General features: G+C 38.2%; 2 protein-coding genes across 2 annotated transcripts; one reads left to right on the forward strand and one right to left on the reverse strand.

Moving 5' to 3' along the window:
• Positions 1-2,630: 2,630 nt before the first annotated feature.
• On the forward strand, positions 2,631-3,894 carry LOC118058037 (receptor-like protein 9DC3). Its single transcript, XM_073412877.1, has 2 exons — positions 2,631-3,526; positions 3,635-3,894. Exon 1 carries the CDS (start codon positions 2,779-2,781, stop codon positions 3,502-3,504), a length of 726 nt encoding a protein of 241 aa, XP_073268978.1. The 5' UTR covers positions 2,631-2,778; the 3' UTR covers positions 3,505-3,526; positions 3,635-3,894.
• Positions 3,895-11,213: 7,319 nt separating this feature from the next.
• LOC118058036 (receptor-like protein 9DC3) lies at positions 11,214-12,823 on the reverse strand. Its single transcript, XM_073412833.1, has 2 exons — positions 11,500-12,823; positions 11,214-11,391 (listed from the first exon to the last, which is right to left on the reverse strand). Exon 1 carries the CDS (start codon positions 12,617-12,619, stop codon positions 11,522-11,524), a length of 1,098 nt encoding a protein of 365 aa, XP_073268934.1. The 5' UTR covers positions 12,620-12,823; the 3' UTR covers positions 11,214-11,391; positions 11,500-11,521.
• Positions 12,824-27,431: the final 14,608 nt, after the last annotated feature.

A 27,431-nucleotide genomic window follows, 5' to 3' on the forward strand; every position in this document is an offset into this window, starting at 1 on the left:
ATAGATTTGAGTTTTCATCGAATATGATAAATCATATCATATTAGATCCAATGAAGAATCCAGAACTAAAATACTATTAGTTACTAAAATACCAAAGTCTTTCTCTCCTTCTAATTTTCCTTAGTGATTATGCTTTCAACACAAAAAATAAAATATAATAGAATAACATGCATATTAAATATATATATATATATATATATATATATATATATATATATTTAAATTTGCAATTGATATAAAATCAAAAAACCTAGCATGCATAGTAATATTAAAATTAACTATACTTAAATTAAAACAAGTATATAAATTGAAAGAATGATAAAGCAAGAAAATTATTTTTAAAAATAATTTTCTTTAATTAAATTAAATTAATTACATGAGAGGAAGCAAATTTATTCAAACAAGCTATTGCCAGAACGTGGACATAATAGGTGAGGATGACTCTTTAACTCTGCAAGCCCACTTGTGGCTTATTAAGAAGTTTTCTTCCGATTTTGTGGCTTTGAATTTCTTGGAAATTACATTTTAGTGGGCAAAGCAATCTTCTCATAAATCTCATTGCTAAATACTTTGCGTAATTATTACTTTGCCAAGAAACAACAATTCAGTTTGCGCAATTTGAAGTCAACAAGGAATCTTGTTTTAATATACTTTGCCGCGTTTCCAACACTCACTCACTCTTGTTGTTTCTTGAGATTCGATTTCGTCTTTACATGTTTTACACATCCTATGTCAGTCAGTATACAATCTAAGATTAGTTTGTCTATAAATACTACTAATAATGTCTTTCTTCATTCCTCATCTCTCCCAAATATACTTTGAATCCTGTAAGGCCAGCCAAACATGGGGTTTCCACCTATTTCATCTCTCTCTTTCATTCTGTTTCTCTTCCATTTCCATTCAACTATTTCTTCTTCTCATTTCTGTGCTCCTCACCAAAGCCTTTCTTTGCTCCAATTCAAAGAATCCTTTTCCATTAATAGCTCTGCTTCAGTGCGTTGCCAGCATCCCAAGACAGAGTCGTGGAAAGAGGGTACAGACTGCTGCTTGTGGGATGGGGTCACTTGTGACATGAAAACAGGGCAAGTCACTGGACTTGACCTTGCTTGCAGCATGCTTTATGGCACCCTCCATTCCAATAGCACCCTCTTCTCCCTGCATCACCTTCAAAAGCTCGACCTCTCTGACAATGATTTCAATAGCTCCCATATTTCTTCTCGATTTGGCCAGTTCTCCAATATGATACTTCTTAACCTAAATTTCTCAGTCTTTACAGGTCAAGTTCCGTCAGAAATCTCTCATCTCTCCAAATTGGTTTCACTTGATCTCTCTAGAAACTACTATCCAAGTCTAGAACCAATTTCTTTTGACAAGATTGTTCGAAACCTAACCAATCTTAGAGAACTCGATTTGAGTTGGGTAAACATATCACTAGTTGTACCCAGTTCCTTGACGAATTTATCCTCTTCCTTTTCATCTCTTTCCCTCAGTCGTTGTGGATTGCAGGGGAAATTCCCGGGTAACATCTTTCTCCTCCCAAACCTTGAATCACTGGATCTGTCATACAACGAAGGCCTCATTGGCTCTTTTCCTTCGTCCAATTTGAGTAATGTCCTCTTTCATTTGGGTCTTTCTAATACAAGAATTTCAGTTTATTTAGAAAACGATTTAATCAGTACTCTAAAGTCATTAGAATATTTGTCTCTTCGTAATAGTAATATTATAAAGTCAGATCTATCCCTGCTTGATAATCTCACACAACTCACCTTTTTAGACCTCTCAAGTAATAATTTTAGCGGTCAAATCCCATCATCACTTGGTAATCTCACACAACTCACCTCTTTAGACCTCTCAAGTAACAATTTTAGTGGTCAGATCCCATCATCACTTGAAAACCTTGTACAGCTTCGTTCTTTGTATCTCAATTCCAATAAATTGATGGGTCAAGTTCCAGATTCTTTAGGTAGCCTAATCAATCTTTCATATTTAAATTTATCCAATAATCAACTAGTAGGCCCTATCCATTCTCAATTAAATATCTTTTCAAATCTTAAATATATATATTTATCCAATAACTTGTTCAATGGAACAATACCATCCTTTTTGTTTGCTCTTCCTTCTTTACAATATCTTGACCTTCATAACAATAATCTCATAAGCAATATAAGTGAACTCCAACACAATTCATTGAGATACCTTGATTTGAGCAATAACCACTTGCATGGTTCAATCCCAAGTTCGATTTTCAAACAAGAGAACTTGACAACCCTTATTCTTGCATCCAATAGTAAATTGACAGGTGAGATCTCTTCTTCTATTTGCAAGTTGAGATTCCTTCGGGTCCTTGACTTGTCCAACAACAGCTTGAATGGTTCTACGCCACTATGTTTGGGGAACTTCGGCAACATGCTCTCAGTATTGCATCTAGGCATGAACAAGCTTCAAGGCACTATCCCTTCAACATTTTCAAAGGATAATATCTTGGAATATCTCAACCTCAATGGAAATGAATTAGAAGGGAAAATACCACTGTCTATCATCAACTGCACAATGTTGGAAGTTATTGATCTTGGCAATAATAAGATTGAGGATACATTTCCCTACTTTCTAGAAACGCTTCCACAGCTCCAAATTCTTGTCCTAAAATCCAATAAACTCCAAGGTTTTGTGAAGGGTTCGACTGCATATAATTCTTTCTCTAAATTACGGATTTTTGACATCTCTCACAACAATTTTAGTGGGCCATTGCCTATTAGGTATTTCAATAGTCTTGAAGCAATGATGACCTCGGATCACAACATGGTTTACATGATGGAAAAAAATTACACCGGCTATGTCTATTCCATAGAAATGACATGGAAAGGTGTAGAAATTGAGTTTACGAAGATCCAAAGTACTATCAGAGTACTTGATTTGTCAAATAACAATTTCACCGGAGAGATTCCAAAAGTGATAGGAAAGCTTAAAGCACTCCAACAACTCAACCTTTCTCATAATTACCTTGCAGGTCATATCCAATCATCATTAGGAAATTTGACCAATTTGGAATCATTAGATCTATCTTCAAATTTGCTTACCGGAAGGATTCCAACGCAGCTGGGGGATCTAACATTTCTTGCAATCCTTAACCTTTCACATAACCAACTTGAGGGGCCCATACCAAGTGGAGAGCAATTCAACACCTTTGATGCAAGCTCATTTGAAGGAAACTTGGGTTTATTTGGATCTCAAGTACTAAAAAAATGTTACAGTGATGAGGCACCATCACTACCGCCATCAAGCTTTGATGAAGGAGATGATTCAACATTGTTTGGAGAAGGATTTGGATGGAAAGCTGTGACAATGGGGTATGGATGTGGGTTTGTGTTTGGAGTTGCAACGGGATATGTTGTGTTAAGAACAAAAAAGCCTTCATGGTTTTTTAGGATGGTTGAAGATAAATGGAATCTCCAGAGCAAAAAAACAAAGAAGAATGCTGGCAGATATGGTGCTAGAAGAAACTAAATAATGCAATTGATATTTTCAAGTAAGTTTTGCAAGCACTTGAGTTTTCAAATTTTATGTTCACAGTTTATGTTAGGATATGTTTTCTTTACTATTTCATTTGATCAGTCTTAGCTGTCTAATTTTGCAGTACAATCAAGATATCAAGTGGAACAGCAATTGGGTGGCAAATTCATAGTATTGGATTTTATTTTTTATTTTTTATTTTTTTTCGTAGTTTACATAATTCAAGGTTAAATGTACATTACTTCTATGAAAAAGAATTCATGCATGTAACAAGTTTGTGTTAACTATAAAATCATTTATGTTTTGGGTCCTTTTTTTATGTCTCCATTTCCTTATTCGTGATCACTTAAATCAATCTCTGTTTCTGGGAGTATTTTGAAAGTTATAGAGTTATGAACAGATTGAAGAACACTTGACTGACAGATTCTGTTATCACAACACTAGCAATATTTGCAAGTAAAAAATAGTAATTCTGGGAACTTGTAAGACATGAATAACTATTAAAAAGTGTGATAAAACCATCTCAACAGGTACAAACAATGTTCTAAAGCAATTTAGACCCACTCCAATTACTTTTGACTAAGGTGCACGTATAATTAGAAATTTTAGTTTCCAAGAAACAAAAAGCTTCAATATCATTGGAACTAACATACTTTTGCGCAGCCCCCCTTCTTCAAAGACTGCCTAAATCTCTATAATTCTATGGTAGCATCTGCTTAAGATTAGAACAAAACTCATAAACTGGGCACCAGAGCAAAACTTAAGAGGGAGTCCAACCATTCCTTCTATTTCGTATCAATCTGCCTCCGAATATGTTCAGCAACCAAACCATCATTTGTATCTCTATGAATCCCTAAAACCTTGCCAAGGTGATGTGTAGCTGCCACCTCTCGTGCAGAGCTATAGACTATTGTGGGTTCAGTACAAGTTGCCAAATTTTCCAACCTTCCATTGACATTGGCAAGAGTAGAGTCCATAGAGTTGTCACTAACCTCCTTATCCATCTCTGTCAAACTGCCTCTGGCATTAAGAAACCTAACCTTATACTTTTTCCTCCTTGAAACAATTCCTAATGATACCTGAGAACGATCCGGTTTCCCTCTGTCCAATACTCTTTTTTAGTCATCAACTAGTTAAGGGAGCTCTCCTTGCGTGGAAATATCCAGCAAAATCTGTACCAAGGGTTGCATTATTGCCTTTTGTTGGCATGGAGTTTCATAGAAGACGAGGACGAGTGGTAGAAGTCCCCGGAAACGTACACTTCCCATCAGACGAGCTGCAAAGGAAGAGCACAAACTGTATCTATTAGCACATATTCATTGCTATTTTCTAAGCTATGAAATGCTTCTTCTTCTTCTGGGAAACATATAAATTGCTTAACCCTTCAAGTAAACAGTCACGTATTCTTGTTAATAATAGCAAGAATAATCTATCAGTACATGCGAAGGGGGATCTAATTAGTATTAAATTTATAAGCCAGCAAGGAATAATAGCGGGGTAGATGTCCCCGAGAACAGCTGCCATCAGACGAGCTACAAAGGAAGTTCAAATTAGAGCATGAACTGTATCTGTTAGCACAAAGACTTGCTGCAAAAATGTCAATTTTGGAAATTAATACTGCCGTGTTTCTCTCCTTCGTGTGGAAATATTTGCAAGTGAACCTTCAGTTCCATATTCAGCACCATATGAAGAGTGAACAATATCTATACATCCAAGTTCCGAAGATTTGGAGATCAAGGACAGACCAAATGAAGATTGCTTCTCCCTTGTTGATGCTGAAAGAGAAAGACCTTTTAGGACGACCAATCCCACAGCATCTAATTGAGTGGGTTGACTGTTCAATAAAGCTATTGCCAGAACGTGTTGACTGGATTGGATTGAAGTGGACATAAGAAGGTGAGGATGACTCTTTAACTCTGCTGTGAGGTAAACTACGAGTGTAAATCTTCAAGAAGTTTTCTTTCTATGTATTGAGGATTTTGTGGCTTGAATTTCTTGGAAATTATATTTTAGCGGGCAAAGCAATCTTCGCATAAATCTCATTGCTAAATACAATTTGGAAAAACATCTCTGAACATTCAAATTAAGCTGTCACGATTTTTAAACTGTTATACATTACCGAGCGCGCACAAAGAGTACTTTTAGGTCACGAGAAACGATATATAAGTGCAAAGTCTGTAGTGCCCCCACTGCTTTTTTTTTTTTTTGAATTGGCACCGGGTATCCGGGTCGAAACCCGACTAATCCCGGGGGTGCACAGGTCCTCGGCAAGAAGTTTCCCGCAAGTGCACCACGGTTAAATCAAGGGCTTCGCCCAAGTCGGATGGCCCCAAGAAATTATTTGCACCAGGCGGACTCGAACCTGAGACCTGGACAGGAGCAAACTGCCAGGCCCCCACTGCTTTGCGCACGTAGTACTCACTCTTGTACTTGAGATTTGGTCGGTCAGTGACTTTGATTTCGTCAGTATGCAATCTAAGATTGCTTTGTCTATAAATATACTACTAAATATACAAACAATGCCTTCCTTTATTCCTCATCTCTCCCAAATATACTACTAAATCCTGTAAGGCAAAACATGGGGTTTTCACCACCGTCCCTCTCTTTCATTCTGTTTCTCTTCCATTTCCTTTCAACAATTTCTTCATCTCATTTTTGTGCTCATGACCAAAGTCTTTCTTTGCTCCAATTCAAAGAATCCTTTCCCATTAATAGCTCTGCTTCATGGAATTGCCAGCATCCCAAGACAGTCGTGGAAAGAGGGTACAGATTGCTGCTTGTGGGATGGGGTGACCTGTGGAATGAAAACCGGTCATGTAACTGGGCTTAACCTTGCTTGGATTCAGGTGCAGAAAAGAATGTAATGAGGGATGGTTTCAACACAAAGATGTAGTTGCAAAATACAGTAATGACCACTTTCACAATTCAAAGAATACCATCTTTCACAGTTCAATGGAACAATACCATCCTTTTTGTTTGCTCTTCCTTATTTACAATATCTTGACCTTCATGACAATAATCTCATAGGTAATATAAGTGAACTCCAACAGGATTCAGTGGTATATCTTGATTGAGCAATAACACTTCCACGGTACAATCCCAAGTTCGATTTTCAAACAAGAGAACTTGACAACCCTTATTCTTGCGTCCAATAATAAATTGACATGTGAGATCTCTTCTTCTATTTGCGAGTTGAGATTCCTTCAGGTCCTCAACTTGTCCAACAACAGCTTTAGTGGTTCTATGCCACTATGTTTGGGGAACTTCAACAACATGCTCTTAGTATTGCATCTAGGCACGAACAATATTCAGAGCACCATCCCTTTAACATTTTCAAATGATAATAGCTTGGAATATCTCAACCTCAATGGAAATGAATTGGAAGGGAAAATATCACCGTCTATCGTCAATTGCACAATGTTGGAATTTCTTCATCTTGGCAACAATAAGATTGAGGATCCATTTCCCTGCTTTCTAGAAACGCTTCCACAGCTAGAAATTCTTGACCTAAAATCCAATAAACTCCAAGGTTTTGTGAAGGGTCCGACTGCACATAATTCCTTCTCTAAATTAAGGATTTTTGACATCTCTGACAATAATTTTAGCGGGCCGTTGCCAACAGGTTATTTCAATAGTCTTGAAGCAATGATGACCTCGAATCAAAACATGATTTACATGGGGGCAAGAAATTACACTAGCTATGTCTATTCCATAGAAATGACATGGAAAGGTGTAGAAATTGAGTTTACGAAGATCCGAAGTACTATCAGAGTACTTGATTTGTCAAATAATAATTTCATCGGAGAGATTCCAAAAGTGATAGGAAAGCTTAAAGCACTCCAACAGCTCAACCTTTCTCATAATTTCTGTTGCTATCTAATTTTTAACTTATATTTTTAATAAATTTTTAGAAAAATAAAAAATAGTAAAAAAAAACAAAAAAAAAACCTAAAAAATGTATTTTTAATGTATTTGCATCGTTTTTTAGCATTTTCAACGTCATCTCAAAAGAATTTAAATTTTCAAAGGTTTTGAACGCATTCAACTTTTAACGCGTTAATGTTACAATCACTAATTTTTCTTGTTGAGTTGACGTTGATATTGCTCGCTTTTAAAAATACCAAAAAATAAGAAAAATCAAAATTTACAAAAAAAGAAAGAAAAGAAAAGAAAAGAAAAGTTGGGGGACTAGTTTGGAAACCTAGCAAAACTTATCCTATAAATACTAAGTTACAGTAAAAAGAAAAAGGGGGGATCGAAAAATTGACCCGGGGGAAGAGCATTTTGGGGGGGAGAGTAAAAAAAAAACCTAAACCTAAAACCCTTGCTCTGGCAGCCACCACCCTTTGAAACCAAGTCGGCCGCCCCTCCCTTTGAAAAAACCAGAGACGACCTTTTCCCCTCACTTGGCCAAAAGACAGCCGCAAGCCGCCCCTGTCTCTCTCGGTCACTCCGGCGGCCCTCAGCCTTGAAAAAAGAAGCCACCACCTTCCCCTGGTCTTCGAAAAGCAAGCTAGAGCTTTCCCCTCCTTCCCTGTTAAGGCTGGTCGCCAGCCCCTCCCTTTGCAAAGAAAAACCAGACCGGCCCCCCACCATTCCTTCCTCCAGCCACCAACTCCCCTGGCCACAACAGCCACGAAATCGCAGGAGCTCCCCTCTCCAGTTTCCCCCATCTTCACCGTCTTCATCTCCTCCTCCCAGCAACGGTGTCTCCGTCTCAAACCGCTAGCAACCCATAAGCCAGGAGACCCAGCTTTCTCCTCACTCGGCCTCAACAACCCATTCTCCTGGACCAGCTGCCAGCTTGTGAAGACTCAGCGATCCCCCACTCTTCTTCATCGGTTCAACCCCACGTAGCAGATCTGGACTATGAACCAACGGCCGGATCTGCCACCAGCAGAGGGAAATGAACCGGAAGGGAGAAGGAAGACCGAGAATAGATCTAAAAAAAGGAGAGAAACTAAAATTGACTGCTTTGTTGTGTTTTTTGTTGTTATTGCAGGTCACTACCGGCGAGGAAAGGAAGGGGAGAAGAGGTTGAGCTAGATCCCATCATTTCCAGCTTCTTCCTCGTAGCGACGCGTGAACCCACACGCCGCCAGTGGCAGTGGTGCGTGAGATCCACGCGCCGCCACTGTTATGTCGGATCCCAGAAGATGTTCCCAGCAATTCCTGGAGTTTTGGGGCTATTTTTGTAATTTTTGGATTTGTTTAATGTAATTTTTGTTTTATTTTAAAAATCTGATGATTTGTAATATGTAAATGTGGAAAAAAATAATAATAAAAAGAGATGTGTGTGTGTGTGTTTGTATTTTATTTATTTATTTATGTTGTCGCACGTCGGAAAATCCCGCCACGGCATCGGGTTGGCGATTTGTAGTCGTTTTGCGTTTGCTTGAATCAGCTCGTTGGAGTCGCCACCTAGTAATTTATTGAAGGCTACTAGGAAACCGGATGTACTGGTCTTGTCAAAGATTCGTGGGTAAGGGACTGGTTGTGATTAGGGGAGGTATTAGCACCCCTAACGCACCCTACCTGAGGTAAGCTGCTTCATGGCTTTGACGTGTTAAAAAAGTTTTAATAATTGTCTTTTCATCGGATATTAGAAATACAACTTACGTGTAAGTTAATAATTCTTAATCGTGATCCAATCAAAATATTAAATTCTTCTTTAATATTTGCAATTTTATCATTAAAAAATATATAAAAAAAATAAAACAAATACAAACACCCACATACTTTCACTATATTTTTCTTTTCTTTTCTTTTCCTTTTACATTCACATATACACAAAATACAAATTTAAAACAAATAAGCAAAAATTACATTAAAATTACAATAAGATTTACAAAATAGTCCCTAAAACTCCAAAAATTGCAGGGAAGCCCTTCTGCACCACTGGAACAGTGACGGCGCGTGGGTTCACGCGCCCCCACCACTGGCGGCGCGTGGATTTACGCGCCGCCACAAGTAACTGGAAACAGAGGGATCTGGTTTAGCTTCCCTCCTTTTTCCTTTCCTCGCCGGCGGTGACACCCACCGTCACCTGCAAACACACAAAAAACGCAAACAAAGCAGTTGATCTCGATTTTTTCTTAGTTTTCAGATCTGTTTTTATTCTTTCTCTCTTCACCGTTTCGGATCTGCTCATTTCTGTTCTCTCCTCCTCCGGTGCTGGATTTGGTAGTTGCTCCATGGTTGTTGAAGTTGTTGTTCGGTCGACTTCATTGTCGATGGAGATGAAGAGATCGGGGGAGGAAAAGCAGGCGGCCAGCGAGAGGAGAGAGCGAAAGGGGATGACTCTAGTCTCTGTCCGGCGTGGGGCTGAGCTGGGTTTGTCCGTTGACCCAGAGAGAGAGGCCGATGGGGAACAACCCTGCCCGTTCGCTGGTCGGTAGAGGTGAGGCTGTTCTGCTGTGTGGCTTGGGGGAGACCAGCGTTGATGGAGAGGGACGATCTGTGAGGTCTGGCCGGAGCAGGAGTCAAACGTGAGGTGGCTCTGGTGAGGCCGAGAGACGGAGACCGTGAGAGGGTCTGAAAACCACAGGAGGGGGGAAACGGCAGTTGTCTGTTGTTTGCTTGGTTTTTTGACAAAAAAGATAGGGGAATGAGGCAGTCTGTGTAGGGAAATGGGGAGAAGGGAAACAAAAATGGCCGGGGAAGAAGAGACTAGAATCTGGTGTGGAGAAAAAAATTCAAACCCGGGGGAGGCGGCTGTCTTTGGGTATTTTTAGTTTTTTTTGTGGTTTAGGGTTTTTTTATATTTTTTCTAATATTTCAAAATTGCTCCCCCTGTATCAAATCTGCCCCCCCTTAAAAATTCAGTGTACCATGGTATTTATAGGAAAAGTTTTGCTAGGTTTTCAAACTAGTCCCTCAACTTTTCATTTTCGAACGCGTTTGAAAAATTAAATTCCTTTTTAGACGACGCTAAAAATGCTAAAATGACGAGAATATATTAAAAAACATATGTTTTGGATTTTCACTGCAATCCAATCCAGTCAACACGTTCTGGCAATAGCTTTATTGAACAATGGAGAATGGAGTTTGAATTTAATACTAATTGAAGTGGGATCCCACAATAGTCTATAGCTCTGCACGAGAGGTGGCAGCTACACATCACCTTGGCAAGGTTTTAGGGATTCATAGAGATACGAATGATGGTTTGGTTGCTGAACATATTCGGAGGCAGATTGATACGAAATAGAAGGTATGGTTGGACTCCCTCTAAGTTCTTGCTCTGGTGCCCAGTTTATGAGTTTTGTTCTAATCTTAAGCAGATGCTACCATAGAATTATAGAGATTTAGGCAGTCTTTGTAGAAGGGGGGCTGGCGCAAAAGTATGTTAGTTCCAATGATATTGAAGCTTTTTGTTTCTTGGAAACTAAAATTTCTAATTATACGAACACCTTAGTCAAAAGTATTTGGAGTGGGTCTAAATTGCTTTAGAACATTGTTTGTACCTGTTGAGATGGTTTTATCACACTTTTTAATAGTTATTCATGTCTTGCAAGTTACCAGAATTACTATATTTTACTTGCAAATATTGCTACTGTTGTGATAACAGAATCTGTCAGTCAAGTGTTCTTTTAAATTTACAAGAGTTGCTTCAATCTGTTCATAACTCTGTAACTTTCAAAATACTACCAGAAACAGAGATTGATTTAAGTGATCACGAATAAGGAAATAGAGACATAAAAAAAGGACCCAAAACATAATGATTTTATAGTTAACACAAACTTGTTACATGCATGAATTCTTTTTCATAGAAGTAATTTACATTTAACCTTGAATTATGTAAACTACAAAAAAATAAAAATAAAAAATCCAATACTATGAATTTGCCACCCAATTGTTGATCCACTTGATATCTTGATTGTACTGCAAAATTAGACAGGTAAGACTGATCAAATGAAATAGTAAAGAAAACATAGCCTAACATAAATTGTGAACATAAAATTTGAAAACTCAAATGCTTGTAAAACTTACTTGAAAATATGAATTGCATTATTTAGTTTCTTCTAGCACCATATCTGCCAGCATTCTTCTTTGTTTTTTTGCTCTGGAGATCCCATTTATCTTCAACTATCCTAAAAAACCATGAAGGCTTTTTTGTTCTAAACACAATGTATCCCGTTGCAACTCCAAACACAAACCCGCATCCATACCCCATTGTCACAGCTTTCCATCCAAATCCTTCTCCAAACAATGTTGAATCATCTCCTTCATCAAAGCTTGATGGCAGTAATGATGGTGCCTCATCACCGTAACATTTTTTTAGTACTTGAGATCCACATAAACCCATGTTTCCTTCAAATGAGCTTGCATCAAAGGTGTTGAATTGCTCTCCACTTGGTATAGGCCCCTCGAGTTGGTTATGTGAAAGGTTTAGGATTGCAAGAAATGTTAGACCCCCCAGCTGCGTTGGAATTCTTCCGGTAAGCAAATTTGAAGATAGATCTAATGATTCCAAATTGGTTAAATTTCCTAATGATGATTGGATATGACTTGTAAGGGAATTATGGGAAAGGTTGAGCTGTTGGAGTGCTTTAAGCTTTCCTATCACTTTTGGAATCTCTCCAGTGAAATTGTTATTTGACAAATCAAGTACTCTGATAGTACTTCGGATCTTCGTAAACTCAATTTCTACACCTTTCCATGTCATTTCTATGGAATAGACATAGCCGATGTAATTTGTTGCACTCATGTAAGTCATGTTCTGATCCGAGGCCATCATTGCTTCAAGACTTTTGAGATACCCAGTTGGCAATGGCCCACTAAAATTGTTGTCAGAGATGTCAAAAATCCGTAATTTAGAGAAGGAATTATATGCAGTCGAACCCTTCACAAAACCTTGGAGTTTATTGGATTTTAGGACAAGAATTTGGAGCTTTGGAAGCATTTCTAGAAAGTAGGGAAATGTATCCTCAATCTTATTGTTGCCAAGATCAATAACTTCCAACATTGTGCAGTTGATGATAGACGGTGCTATTTTCCCTTTTAATTCATTTCCATTGAGGTTGAGATATTCCAAGCTATTATCCTTTGAAAATGTTGAAGGTATAGTGCCTTGAAGATTGTTCATGCCTAGATGCAATACTGAGAGCATGCTGCTGAAGTTCCCCAAACATTGTGGCACAGAACCACTCAAGCTGTTGTTGGACAAGTCCAGGACCTGAAGGTATCTCAGCTTGCAAATAGAAGAAGAAATCTCACCTGTCAAATTACTATTGGATGCAAGAATAAGGGTTGTCAAGTTCTCTTGTTTGAAAATCAAATTTGGGATTGGACCACGCAAGTTGTTATTGCTCAAATCAAGGAATCTCAATGAATAGTGTTGGAGTTCACTTATATTACCTATGAGATTATTGTCATGAAGGTCAAGATAATATAAAGAAGGAAGAGCAAACAAAACGGATGGTATTGTTCCATTGAACAAGTTATTGGATATATATATACAATGGATTGGGCCTACTAGTTGATTATTGGATAAATCTAAATCTAAAAGATTGACTAGGCTACCCAAAGAATCTGGAACTTGACCTCTAAATTTATTGGAACTAAGATGCAAGCAACGGAGATGTACAAGGTTTCCAAGTGATGATGGGATCTCACCTATAAAATTGTTACTTGAGAGGTCTAAAAAAGTAAGCTGTGTGAGATTACCTAATAGGGCTAGATCTGACTTTGTAATGTTACAATTACGAAGAAACATATATTCTAATGACTTTAGATTATTGATTAAATCGTTTTCTAAATAAACTGAAATTCTTGTATTAGAAAGACCCAACCGAGAGAGGACATTACTCAAATTGGACGAAGGAAAAGAGCCAGTGAGGCCTTCGTTGTGTGACAGATACAATGATTCAAGGTTTGGATGGAGAAAGATGTTACCCGGGAATTCCCCCTGCAATCCACAATCCAAAAGGTAAAGAGATGACAAAGAAGAGGACAGATTCGTCAAGGAATTAGGTGCAACCAAAGACATATTTACGTGGCCCAAATTGAGATCTCTTAGCTTGGTTAGGTTTTGAACAAGCTTGTCAAAAGAAATTGGTTCTAGACTTGGATAGAAGTTTATAGAGAGATCAAGGGAAACCAACTCAGTGAGTTGATCAATATCATATGGAATTGGACCACTAAGATTGTTCCATCCAAGATCCAAGTACTGCAGGTGCTTAAATTTCCCCATTGAGGATGGGAGTTTTCCTTGCAATCCACAGTCATCGAGTTTGAGTGATGACAGAGAAGAAGACAGATTCATCAAGGAATTGGGAACAACTAGTGACATGTTTAACCCACTCAAATCGAGTTCTCTAAGCTTGGTTAGGTTTCGAACAAGCTCGTCAAAAGAAAGCTTGTCAAAAGAAATTGCTTCTAGACTCACAAGATCGTAGTTCCAAGAGAGATCAAGAGAAACCATTTTGGAGAGGTGAGAGATTTCTGACGGGACTTGGCCTGCAAGATCTGAACCACTCAGGTTAAGATGTGTTAGATTGGAGAACTGGCCAAATCGAGAAGAAATATGGGAGGTGTTGAAATCATTGAAGGAGAGGTCGAGCTGTTGAAGATGATGGAGAGAGAAGAGAGAATTATTGGGAAGGAGGGCGCCGTAAAGCATGCTGCAAGAGAGGTCCAGTGCAATGACATGCCCGGTTTTCAGGTCACAAGTGACGCCATCCCACAAGCAGCAGTCTGTACCCTCTTTCCATGACTCTGTTTTTGGAAAGGGATGTGGACAATAGTACTCCAAAAAAGCTGAACTATTTTGAATGGAGAAGGATTGTTTGGATTGAAGGAGAGAAAGAGATTGGTGATGAGCACACAAAAGAGAAGAAGAAGAAGAGTAATTTGAGGAGAGTGGAGATGAAATTGTTGAGTGGAAATGGAAGAGAAACAGAATGAAGGAGAGAGATTGAGAGAGGGACAGTGGTGAAAACCCCATGCTGGCTGGCCTTACAGGATTCATAGTATAATTAACTGGGAATTTAAGATGAGAAGAAAAGAAAGGCATTATTAGTAGTATTTATAGACGAAATCAAAGTCACTGGTTGAAGCACTAAACAAGTTTCCTTAGCTGAAAGAGAATCGGAGCAAAGAAAGACTAATTTGTTCATGAGCACATAATTGTTAGTATTAAAATACCTTTTTCAGGATTTAATAATTAAAAAAATAAAGTAAGAATAAAAATCGATGGAAATATGCAATATGTAAGGTTCCTATCAACTTGATTCCCTGTTGACTTCAAATTGCGCAAACTGAATTGTTGTTCTTGGCACCAATGACTTCGCACTAATATAACGTTTCTCACGATCCAAAAGTCTTTTCATTCCTTGAATTGATATACTTTGATTTTTCCTTTTTCTATTATAAATAAAAAAAATAATTTAAACTATGGAATCATGTATACATAATTGAAAACAAAATGATAATCAAAGTCAGTGAATATTTCACGCGAGGACTTAATTCACTAATACAAGTGTTAATAAATTGAGGTGCCGACATTCATGTTAATTAAAAACATAAGATAGTTAATTATGAAATATTTATAATAAGATATATATATATAAAAAAGATTTATGCGAAGATTGCTTTGCCCACTAAAATATAATTTCCGAGAAATTCAAGCCACAAAATCGTAGTTTACTCACAGCTTAAGCAAGGGGGCATGCAGAGTTAAAGAGTCATATCCTCACCTTCTTATGTCCACTTCAATCCAGTCTACAGTCAACACGTTCTGGCAATAGCTTTATTGAATAGTCAACCCACTCAATTAGATGCTGTGGGATTGGTCGTCAACACTTTATTTTGTGATCTGTCCGTTGCCTCCAAGTCGTCGATCGGAACTTGGATGTATGGATATTGTCCAGTCTTCACGTGGTGCTGAATATGGAATTGAGGGTTGAATTATTCAATTGTGAATATTTCCTCGCAAGGCAATATCTGCTCCTTTAATTACTTGATGACTAAACAACAGTGTTGGAAACACGGCAATATTAATTAATTTCCAAAATTAACATTTTTGTTGAGATCAAGTCTATGCGAGTGATGTGCAGCAAGTCTATGAAAATTTGCTAAAAGAACAGCCATTCATATGGAGTTTAGACCCACTCGAGAAATCAGCAAGGAATCCTTAATTTAGTCCACATTTCAGCTGCACACCATTCTAGATCTTGCTGGAAATCAACAATAGTTAAGAATAATTAGGAGTCTTAACCTAATAGTTAGCCAACCCTTTCTATATATATGAGTAGGGCAATATACAATAGTAAAGGTGGAGATTACCACATAAGAATATGACTACAATATTTCCTATATAGTTACATTCTATAATACGCCCCCTCAAGCTGAGGGTGGAGGATCAACCTGAAGCTTGAATCTAAAAGCAGTAAACGAAGAAGCAGGAAGTGGCTTAGTGAAGACATCGACAAGTTGATCCTGAGTGGAAATAAAACGAATCTGAATCTCCTTCTTCGCAACTCTATCTCGGACAAAATGATAATCAATTTCAATATGTTTTGTGCGAGCATGAAATATAGGGTTTGCGGACAAATACGTGGCACCAAGGTTGTCACACCAGATAATAGGGGCAGAAGGAGTCGGAATCTGAAGATTCGTTAACAAGTATTGAAGCCAGATAACTTCAGCCGTGCCATCGGCTAAGGCTTTGTACTCAGCTTCCATCGAAGAACGAGCAACAGTGCGTTGCTTACTCGATTTCCACGAAATCGGCGTCTGACCAAAGAACACAAGATAACCACCTGTAGACTTTCTATCCTCAATACTACCTGTCCAATTTGCATCTGTAAAACCGTGTAAAGCAAAAGAAGAGCTGCGAGTAATATGTAAACCATGTGATGCCATACCACGAAGATAACGCAAGATGCGTTTCATGGCTGCCCAATGAGATTATGTAGGAGCATGCATAAATTGACAGACCCGGTTAACAACAAAGCAAATATCCGGGCGTGTGAAAGTGAGATATTGGAGAGCACCAACAAGTTGCCGAAAACGAGTAGCATCAGAAAACAATGGATCCGACATAATGGTGGCTTTGGATGCCGAAATAGGAGTATCAACTGGTTTACAGGATAACATACCAGCTCGTGTGAGGATATCAAGTGTATATTTATGTTGGCAAAGCATAAGTCCCAGACCAGTACACTGCACTTCAATACCCAAGAAATAATGAACATCACCCAAATCCCGAAGTTTAAATTCTGAGCTCAGTAGCTGAATGAGGCGTTGTAGCAGAATTCCATTATTACCCGTAAGTAGAATATCATCAACATAAACCAAAAGATAACAAATATCGCTACCAACCAAGAAGATAAATAATGAGGTATCCACTTTAGAAGCACGAAAACCAATGGATAATAAGAAGTCATTCAGACAAGTGTACCAAGCCCACAGAGCCTGTTTTAACCCATATAGAGATTTATGCAATCGACATACATGACCTGGGAGTGCAGAATCAACAAAACCTGGAGGTTGTTTCATGTAAACCTCTTCATCAAGGACTCCATTTAGAAATGCATTATGAATGTCAAGCTGATGAATTTTCCAACCACTCGAAACTGCAATGGAGAACACTAAGCGTACTGTTGCCTGTTTGATAACAGGACTAAAAGTTTTTGAGTAATCAATACCTTCTTGCTGAGTGAAGCCCCTAGCAACCAGGCGCGCCTTATACCTCTCAATGCTACCATCAAATCTGCGTTTAATTTTGTAGACCCATCGGCTACCAACAACATTCATGAACGGATGAAACGACACTAAAGTCCATGTTCTGTTTGTGCGTAAGGTCTGAATTTCCTCTCGCATAGCATTATGCCACGCCTCATATCTATTAGCATCAGGAAAAATAAGTGGCTCATGCGAGGGAGGAGAAGTTACCCGATTGAAGGAGGCAGCAGATGTGGCTGCCGTGGTGGTGATCAGCGTTGTCTTGGACTGTCTCGGACGAAGAACCATGGGGTGTTTAGGAGCAGCTAGACATGGAGTAGCAGTACCTGTACCTGGAATGTGCTGAAGAGGATAAGAGGAGAGATCAACACAAAGTTGCAGACCAGGAGGTGAAGCCGGGGAGGTGCTGGGTTGTGCCGCTATTGAATCCTGCAATTCAGAACCTGTTCCTGCACAATAATCATTGGAAAGACAAGCACGTGGTGACAGTATGGCTGTGTGGGGTGGTGAGGCAGGGTCGGCTGAATCAACGGGTAAGGGAGCAAGCTGGTGAGGTGCGGCAAAGGGCAAAGGTGGGTTGTGTGTTTTGCCGATTTGGGAAGGAAGAGGCTGAAAACAGGAAGGGGGATGCAATGATGGAAGATAGGTAGGTGGAGTGGGGGGAACCGGGGGTGTTGTTACCTATTCAGACTTTTTAAAAGGAAAGACACATTCATGAAAACAAACATGACGGGAGACATAGACACGACCAGACTCTAAATCAAGACACCGATAACCAAGATGAGACGAGCTATAGCCTAAAAACACACAAGGAGAAGACCAAAAATCTAATTTATGAGCATGATATGGACGTAAAAATGGAAAACAAAGACACCCAAATTTACGTAGAAAGTTATAATCAGGAGTGCGATGAAACAGACACGCAAAAGGAGATTTATTTTGAAGAACATGAGTAGGCATGCAATGAATAAGATATACCAATGATTCCATAGCATATTTCCAAAAACGCAATGGGGCATTACATTGGCCTAAAAGGGTTAGGCCAGTTTCGACAATATGTCTATGACGACGTTCAACTGTGCCATTTTGTTCATGAGTATGAGGACAAATTAATCGATGATGAATACCAATTGTTTGAAAGAATTTATTTAATTTGCGATATTCACCACCCCAATCAGTTTGAATAGATTTAATTTTAAAAGAAAACTGACGCTCAACAAGTGTCTGAAAACGTTGAAACGTGGAAAATACATCAGATTTCGTAACAAGCGGATAATACCAGATATATTTAGTGTGCGCATCAACAAAGATAACAAAATAACGAAAACCATCAGAAGAAAACATTGGAGAAGGGCCCCAAACATCACTAAAAATTAATTCAAGTGGGGTAGAAGTTTTGTGACCCGTCGGTCGTAATGACAAACGGGATGACTTGCCTAAAGGACATGCTTGACATTGAGTAAAAGATCGTCTAGACGTACAAATAATTTTATTATCGAAAACTAACAAATTTATAATGCGAGGAGTTGGATGACCTAAACGACGATGCCACAAGTCGGCAGTCGCGGAAATGCAAGTAGACCAAAAAGCTTGAGGAACTGATGTAGCCGAGGACTTAGAGAGAACATAAAGACCATCATGACTCCGACCGGAAAGAAGAACTTCCTTGGTGACGAGATCCTTCACATAAAACACAGAATCGTGAAATTCAAAATAAACATGATTATCACGATAGAATTTCTGAACAGATAACAACGGTTTGGTAATGTGAGGCACACGAAGAACATTAGTTAATGTAAACAAGCGTTTTGGGGAATATAAAGTAGTATGTCCAACATGGGATATGTCAAGGGCCTTACCATTGTCGCACCCCACAAAATATAAAATTTATAACAAAAAAAAATTTTGTTTTGCGACATTTGACTGGTGACTTTCGTTTTGTTTTGTTTTGCTGATTTGGTTCTTTAGAGTCGCCACCTAGTATTTTGATCACTAGGAACCCTAACTGGTCTTTCAGAGATTCTAAGGCAAGGGACTGGTTGAGTAAAGGGAAGATATTAGCACCCCTAGTACGCCCTACCTAAGGTAAGCTGCTTGGTGTTTGGTTTGCTCTATAATTGCTATGGTGTTGGTATTTTCTAGGCTCGTTAATTGATTTTGGATAGAAATCTAAGGAGATTCCATGTGCTTTGAAAGCTCATTTTTCCCTTAGTATTTCAAGAGTTTGCGACTCAAAAATCGTGGAATAAAAAAATTAAAATTTTGAAATGTCCTTGATTATAATCAAGGCTTCTTTCAAGAATGTTTGCGGATTTATTACTCCCAATAATATTTTGGATATTCATCCTTCTAAGGATTTCTTTATCCAAACATTAGCGGTGAATAATAAATAAATTTTCTCCCCAAAAATAAGATTTTTATAGTTTTTTTGGAATATTGGCCAATACCCTTTGGAGTTTTACAAACATGTTGTAAAATCCAGAAATGCAAGAAAATAATTTGTGTTTAAGAAATCTATGCGAAAACACACTTTCGAAGCTTCCATTATATTTTTTTATAAAAAGAACATTCAAAACATGTTAGAGTATTGGCCGTATGCAACACGCAAGAAAACACATTTTTTTTTGTAAACAATTTTTTTTTATGCTTTGACGAAAATCGGGTATTTTAATACTGAGCTTGTATCCTTACGGTAAAAAATACAACCCAATATTAATCCACTTTAATAAAAATATGCAGAAAAATCAACAACATTTTTAGGGACTTTTTAGAATATTTTTTTTTTGAAAGCAAAAAACATTTTTTATTCTGAAAATCTTTGATGTTTTTGACGAAAACCAGGTATTTTTTTTTTTAACACTGGTTTTGTATCTTTATGGTATAAACATACAAACCAACATTAAACCATTTTGACAAAAATATGCAAGAAAATCAACCATATTTTTTAAGATTTTTCAAAATATATTTTTTTTAATATAAATTATATATATATATATATATATATAACATATATACACACATATATTATAATTTATAATAATAATATATAATATATTATATTATGGGGCTGGGCCGGCCCAAATAAATGGGCCAGGCTCAGCCCAAAACAATAAAGGGTCGGGCCGACCTCGGCCCAAAATGGATTTGGGCCGAAATCGGCCCGACAAAACTTCTACAGTCTGGGCCAGGACCGGCCCAGACTTGCAAGGTTGGGCCATCATCGGGCTGGCCCCAACACCCTCGCCCAGCGGGGAAGAATTAATTTTCTTCCCCCCGCCTCCTGCATGCAGGAGGCAACGCCTGCAACAAAAACGAAGGGGGAAGAAGAAATTTTACCTGGAGTGGAGGAGACGGTCACTGGCGGTGCTGCGGTGGCGTGGCTCGTGGACGGCGGCTCCGGGCGGTGGCGCTGCGGCTGTTTCCAAGCGGCGGAGAGAGAGAGTTTTCGTTCTCTTCCCTTCTCCTCTCTTTTTTTCGTTCCTTCTTTCTCGGTTCGTTTAACCCGTGATCATTATCTTCTCTTCTCAGTTCTGTTTAAGAAAACTTCCCTCCCCAGTTTTTTTTTGTTTTCCAGTCGTCTCTCCCCCTCTTCAATTTTTCGGTCCTCTCTCTCTTCGGTTTTCCTTCCTATTTATAGGGGAAAAAACGATGCCTTTTGCTAGTGCGCCTTGGGAGTAAATCACGCAACGGCTGGTCGGCCATTGACGCGTTCGGTGGTGGTGGGGGCGAGGAGAGAGAGGCGGGACGGTTTGAAAATGGTTTTTGTCTTCTGTTGCTGTTCAAACGGGGGGAAGGAGGAAGATGAACAGTGTCGTTCAAAACGACACCGTTCTGGTCTTCCTCTTTTTTTTTTTTTTTTTATATATATATGAAACGGCGTCGTTTTGGATAAAACACGCCGTTTCATTTAAATGAGCCAAACTTCAAATCAGCCCTCCAAATTCGATCCCCGCCCCTCTTGTTGGCCGCCTTTTTCACTTTGGTCCTTGGCCTCTGATTTATGCAATTGAGCCCTCAATTGATTAATAAACTTTCAATTTCTTCAATCAGGCCCCTGAACCGAATAATTGCAACCCCTCCATTTACGCGCCTCTTCCAATTTGGTCCCTGGTTTCAGATTTTCTTAATTAAGTCCCTAATTGGCCATTAAACTTCAATATTTATGCAATTAAGCCCCTGATTTGACCCAATAAATTCCTAAAAAATATATTTTGGCCCCAGAACTTAAATTTCTTCTAATTAAAGCCCAAATTGACTTAAAAATTAATTTTTCTTGCAATCAAATCCTTTATAAATTCAAATAAAAATCCAATTAAGTCCATAAACATCCAAATTTGGGCTTTTCTCCTCAAAATTCAAATTTTCCTTCTCAATAGGGCTTTCATTCTTCAAGAAAATACTGTCAAAAATTCAATCCTTGTATTTTTAAATTCCTTGACCAATTTTCTGACTGTTTTCTGAGCGCTTCTGCCTCTTGTTATTTTTCTAACCTCTTTTGGCTATTTATTTTATTTTTCATGGGGACCTAAAAATGGGTTACAACAGATGCCCCCTCTTTATAATACTTACGGAGCATGGGTTTTGCGCAGTGAGTGTTATAAAGATAAACCCAAAACGGAACTCCCGAAACTAATCTGGTCGAAGCTTGATTGATCTGAAACTTTGTCTTTTACAACAATCCTCCTTAGCCCAAAAACTATGATCAAAACTTAGTCATCTCGAGATCCTTATCCAGCGATCCTCTGAATTCTTACTTTAGTTTGATCAACATGGAAATCCATCCAAGATCCCATCTAGTGATCTCCTTTAACCTGGAATCCCATCTGGCGATTCCTTTACCCATAACCAATACAAAATGTGTGTGTGGTTTCATTATGATGGGTGACCTGCCCGAGTGGAAAAGGGAAAGAGTGGTCTCATTCTTTGTGTCGCACCCTCGCGGCAACTTTCGAATGATTTTAGGGTCTTTTTGTTTTTGTATAAAGGAGTCGCCACCTAGTATTATGGTCACTAGGAACCCTAACTGGTCTTTCAGAGATTCTAAGGCAAGGGACTGGTTGCGTAAAGGGAAGGTATTAGCACCCCTAGTACGCCCTACCTAAGGTAAGCTGCTTGGTGTTTGGTTTGCTCTATAATTGCTATGGTGTTGGTGTTTTCTAATCCCATCAGTTCTTCCTAGGTTTGATTCAAATAAAATTTATTAGGATAGAAATCCAAGGAGATTCCATGTGCTTCGAAAGCTCATTTTTCCCTTAGTATTTCAAGAGCTTGCGACTCGTAAATCGCAAAGAGGAGAAAAAAAAATAGAAATCTAGGGCGCTAAAAAAAACCTATATTTTTTAGTATTTTTATACTTTCACGGCTCGTAAACCGTGGAGTAAAAAAAAAATTGAAATGTCTTCGATTAGAAATCAAGGTTTCTCTCACGGATGCGTGCGGATTTATTACTCCCAATAATATTTTGGATATTCATATCCTTTAAGGATTTCTTTATCCAAACATTAGCGGTGAATAATAGATGAATTCCCCCCAAAAATAGGATTTTTTATATTTTTTGAAATATTGGCCAATACCCTTTGGAGTTTTACAAACATGTTGTAAAATCCAGAAATGCAAGAAAATAATTTTTTGTTGTGTTTACGAAATCCATGCGAAAACACCTTTTGTCGAAACTTCAAATATTATATAATATATATATATATATATATATATATATATATATATCAAAAAAGGAATTCAAAAACATGTTAGGTATTGGCCGTATGCAACACACAAGAAATTTTTTTTTTATCGAAAACACATAGCATCACAATTAAACGTAAAACACCAAAATGGAAAATAGCAAGCCATCATTCATATTACAAGAACTACAAGAAACTAAAAAAAATTCGTAACAAAAATCTTTCAAAGCCAAATCAACTTAAAATTCTATACATTGGAAAGGACCAAGCACGTATGGATGAGGGAGCCAAAGTTTTGAAACTGAAATTTTTAAATCGAAATCCTACTGCATATGACCAAAGGCTAACCAAAGCTTAACATCGTCAACTATCCAAGACTCAAAATCACGGTAGGAACAACACAAAGCAAACGGGTATTATACAGTCTAAAATGGAAAACGAATGTGCAAAACAAAAAAACAAAACAGATACAAACGATTTAAAGGCAGCAAAGGAGGAGAAAATTAGGACTTACCTGCAGGTCTCGCTGAAATGGTTTTACTGCAACAGCTGCGGGTCTCCTGCAATGGTTTACTGCAACAAATCTATTCTGCGTTTTTTCTCTGCACTCTCTTGCGTTTTTCCTTTATTTTTCTGCTCTCTTTCTGCTATTTTTGCTCTCTTTCCACTCTCTTTTTCCAGCCCCCGTTAGGTCATTAGAGGGGCTTATATATAGTCTAAATATGTCTCCATTTAGGCAGGATTCAAGGCATTAATCCTAAGACATAAATCCCTACTGATTTGCAGTAAAAAAAACGCAAAAGGAAGCTGCAATATTCTGATTTTATGCTAGTGCTTTACGTCTGATTTCTTTCCAGTTTTAGAGGAGGGTGTGGCTATTTTCTTTCCTTCCATAGGGCCAGCTGCTCCATTTGAAATGAGGCAAGCAAAAAAACGTGGTTGCAGCTCCGAAATTCAGGCATGATGACAGCGAAAAAAGGAAAGAAATCAGATGGAGGGTGCAGCTGCAAAGTCTCATTTTCCTTATTTCGGTGTGGAAAAAATCATGTCATTTATGATGATCCAGCCCCCTCTCCAGCTTTCAATATCCTTCTTCAATTAAATCCCTCATTTTAACAATTTTCGATTCAGTCCTTGGTCCAAAAAATTCCTTCGAATCAGCCCCGCGAACTTGGGCTATATCTTTCCCGCTGCAGAATTTTCTGCCTTCACGTTATATATTCAAATGAGAATATCTTGAGCTTCTGATATCGGAATCAAGTGATTCAAAACCCAAAATTATTCTATGCATCTAGGACTACAACTTTGATGAAGGAGTCGAAGTCAGATAAAATCTTTTTACATAACAAAATCTAGCAGTAATGTGGTTGGTCAAAAGGGATCTCCGGGTCTAACTCAAAAACTGACGAATGCCGAGAATCCTGATATGACTGAGAGTTTGAAATAAGAACAAAAATCACAAAAACTAGGCCAAAAATAGAGTTTTGTTAGTGCAGACTCGGGTCAATATCCTTCTCGCGGCAGCATTCTCTACCTTCACGTTAGATATTCAAACGGGAACATCTTGAGCCTCTGATATCGGAATCAAGTGATTCAAAACCCAAAATTATTCTACGCATATAGGACTACAGCTTTGATGAAGGCGTCGAAGTGAGATAAAATCTTTTTATAGAACAGGAACTGATAGTAATCTAGTGGGTCAAAAGGGATCTCCAGGTCTAACTCAAAAACTGACGAATGCCGAGAATCCTGATATGACCGAGAGTATGAAATAAGAACAAAAATCACAAAAACTAGGCCAAAAATAGAGTTCTTTTAGTGCAGACTCGAGTCAATATCCTTCTCGCAGCAGAATTCTCTACCTTCACGTTAGATATTCCAACAGGAATATTTTGAGTTTCTGATATTGAAATCAAGCGATTCAAAAGCCCAAATTTATCTAAGCGTATAGGACTACATCTTTGATGAAGGAGTCGAAGTGAGATAAAAATGTTTTAGAGAACAGAATCTGGCAGTAAACTAGTTGGTCAAAAAGGTTCTTGATCCGACAATGTTGAGCATCCAAATCTGACTGAGAATCTGCTCTAAGAACAATGATCCGTAGGACCTATTAAAGGTGTACGTCAAATTTTTTTTAGCGAACATGAGCTAAACTCCTATACTCTGTTCAAAAGAGGTATATACCCTCTCCAGCACGTGGGGGTCTGAAATTGGGTAACAACAGATGCCCCCTCTTTACAATGCTTACGAAGCAAAACTTGTCAAGTGCTTTGCGTAGTAAGTGTTGAAAAGATAAATTGTCTGATCAAGCTAAAACTCAGTGCTTTTCTTAAACAATGTTCTCCCTATCAGGTGATCTGCCTATCTTAAAATTTCTAGAAAACACTCCATGTTTTTTTAAGAAATGATCTCAATAATGGGTGATCTGCCCATCTTAAAATTCTTAGAAAACTCCACGCTTTTCTAAAAAAATGGTCTCAATATTGGGTGACCGGCCCATCTTAAAATTCGTAGAAAACTCCACGCTTTTTTAAGAAACGGTTTCAATATCAGGTAACCGGCCCCTTTTAAAATTCTTAGAAAACTCCATGCTTTTCTAAGAAATGGTCTAAAAAACGAGTGACCGGCCCATTTTAAAATTCTTAGAAAACTCCACGCTTTTCTAAGAAACAGTTTCAATATCAGGTCATCGGCCCCTCTTAAAATTCTTAGAAAACTCCACGCTTTTCTAAGAAATGGTCTCAAAATAGGGTGACCGGCCCATCTTAAAATTCTTAGAAAACTCCACGCTTTTCTAAGAAATGGTCTCAATATCAGGTGATCGGCCCATCTTAAAATTCTTAGAAAACTCCACGCTTTTCTAAGAAACGGTTTCAATATCAGGTAACCGGTCCCTTTTAAAATTCTTAGAAAACTCCACGCTTTTCTAAGAAACGGTCTAAAAAACGAGTGACCGGCCCATCTGAAAATTCTTAGAAAACTCCACGCTTTTCTAAGAAACGGTTTCAATATCAGGTGACCGGGCCTCTTAAAATTCTTAGAAAAACTCCACGCTTTTCTAAGAAACGGTCTCAATATCGGGTGACCTGCCCATCTTAAAATTCTTAGAAAACTCCACGCTTTTCTAAGAAATAGTCTCAATATCAGGTGACCGGCCCATCTTAAAATTCTTAGAAAACTCCACGCTTTTCTAAGAAACGGTTTCAATATCAGGTAACCGGCCCCTTTTAAAATTTCTTAGAAAACTCCACGCTTTTCTAAGAAATGGTCTAAAAAATCGAGTGACCGGCCCCTCTTAAAATTCTTAGAAAACTCCATGCTTTTCTAAGAAACGGTTTCAATATCAGGTGACCGGCCCCTCTTAAAATTTTTAGAAAACTTCACGCTTTTCTAAAAAATGGTCCCAATATCGAGTGACCGGCCCATCTAAAATTTTTAGAAAACTCCACGCTTTTCTAAAAATGGTCCCAATATCGAGTGACCGGCCCATCTAAAATTTTTAGAAAACTCCACGTTTTTCTAAGAAATGGTCTCAATATCAAGTGACCGGCCCATCTCAAACTTCAAAAGAAAACATCTTACCTCGAGGAAGTGAAATAGTGCTGGTTCATAATTCATTCTTTTCGTAGCTCCGTTGATTTGAGATTCTATCTCTTAGTGATTTCCAAAACTTGGAACTAATTTGGGCTTTCGTCCCACCTTTCCTGCCAGGTTAGTGTTATGACAATATAACATGCATGTTTTTTGTTACCTATCTTGGAAACATAGGTCCCCCTTTCGTTGTAAACTTCTTCGAGCTCTTGTTTCCATTTGTTTGTCCAACCTTTTCTCATGAACCAAAATATGCTTCAACCCTCTTTGGTTCCTTATGGGCCCTTTCTTGCTCCATTGAGTATTGTACTTTATTATTATTTTTAAAAGGAAAACTCAAAAGTTTTGGTTTTGTTCATGAAAACAGCAACCTTTAATGCAATTAGCAATACTCGTAAAAAAATTCAGAAGTTTTTATGATGATACCCTTTTGGGCTTTGGTTCACTATGGACCTCTATGTGCATTTTTCTTGCCCCCAGTGTGGTGTACAATACCTGTTAGGTTTAAAATTTGTTTGGTTCTCTCCAATTGATGGAGTCATTTCCTTAGTTATGCGTAAGAAAAGAGTTTATTTAAGTAAAATATTTCAAATGCTATGAGATCATGCGCCTATGAAGAAAAAAAGTTTTTTACAGAGAGAATTCATGGCCGAACTTTATTTTATTGATTGGGAAATTACAAAATATATCAAGCGTAATATTTCCTTACAGAGTCAGAATTCACGGGCCTAATTAGATCTTCTCCATCCATTCTAGACAATAACAAAGCTCCTCCTAAGAATGCTTTCTTCACCACGTAAGGCCCCTCATAGTTAGGCACCCATTTACTCTGATCTTCTCCAGGTAACGACAATATTTTCTTCAGTACAAGATCTCCTTCATGGAATCCTCGAGGTCGAACCTTCTTGTCATATGATTTAGCCATCCTTCTTTGGTAGAGTTGATGATGACAAATTGCGGCTA

This window comes from Populus alba, chromosome 12 (assembly GCF_005239225.2).
Source record: "Populus alba chromosome 12, ASM523922v2, whole genome shotgun sequence".
NCBI classification, from domain to species: domain Eukaryota; kingdom Viridiplantae; phylum Streptophyta; class Magnoliopsida; order Malpighiales; family Salicaceae; genus Populus; species Populus alba.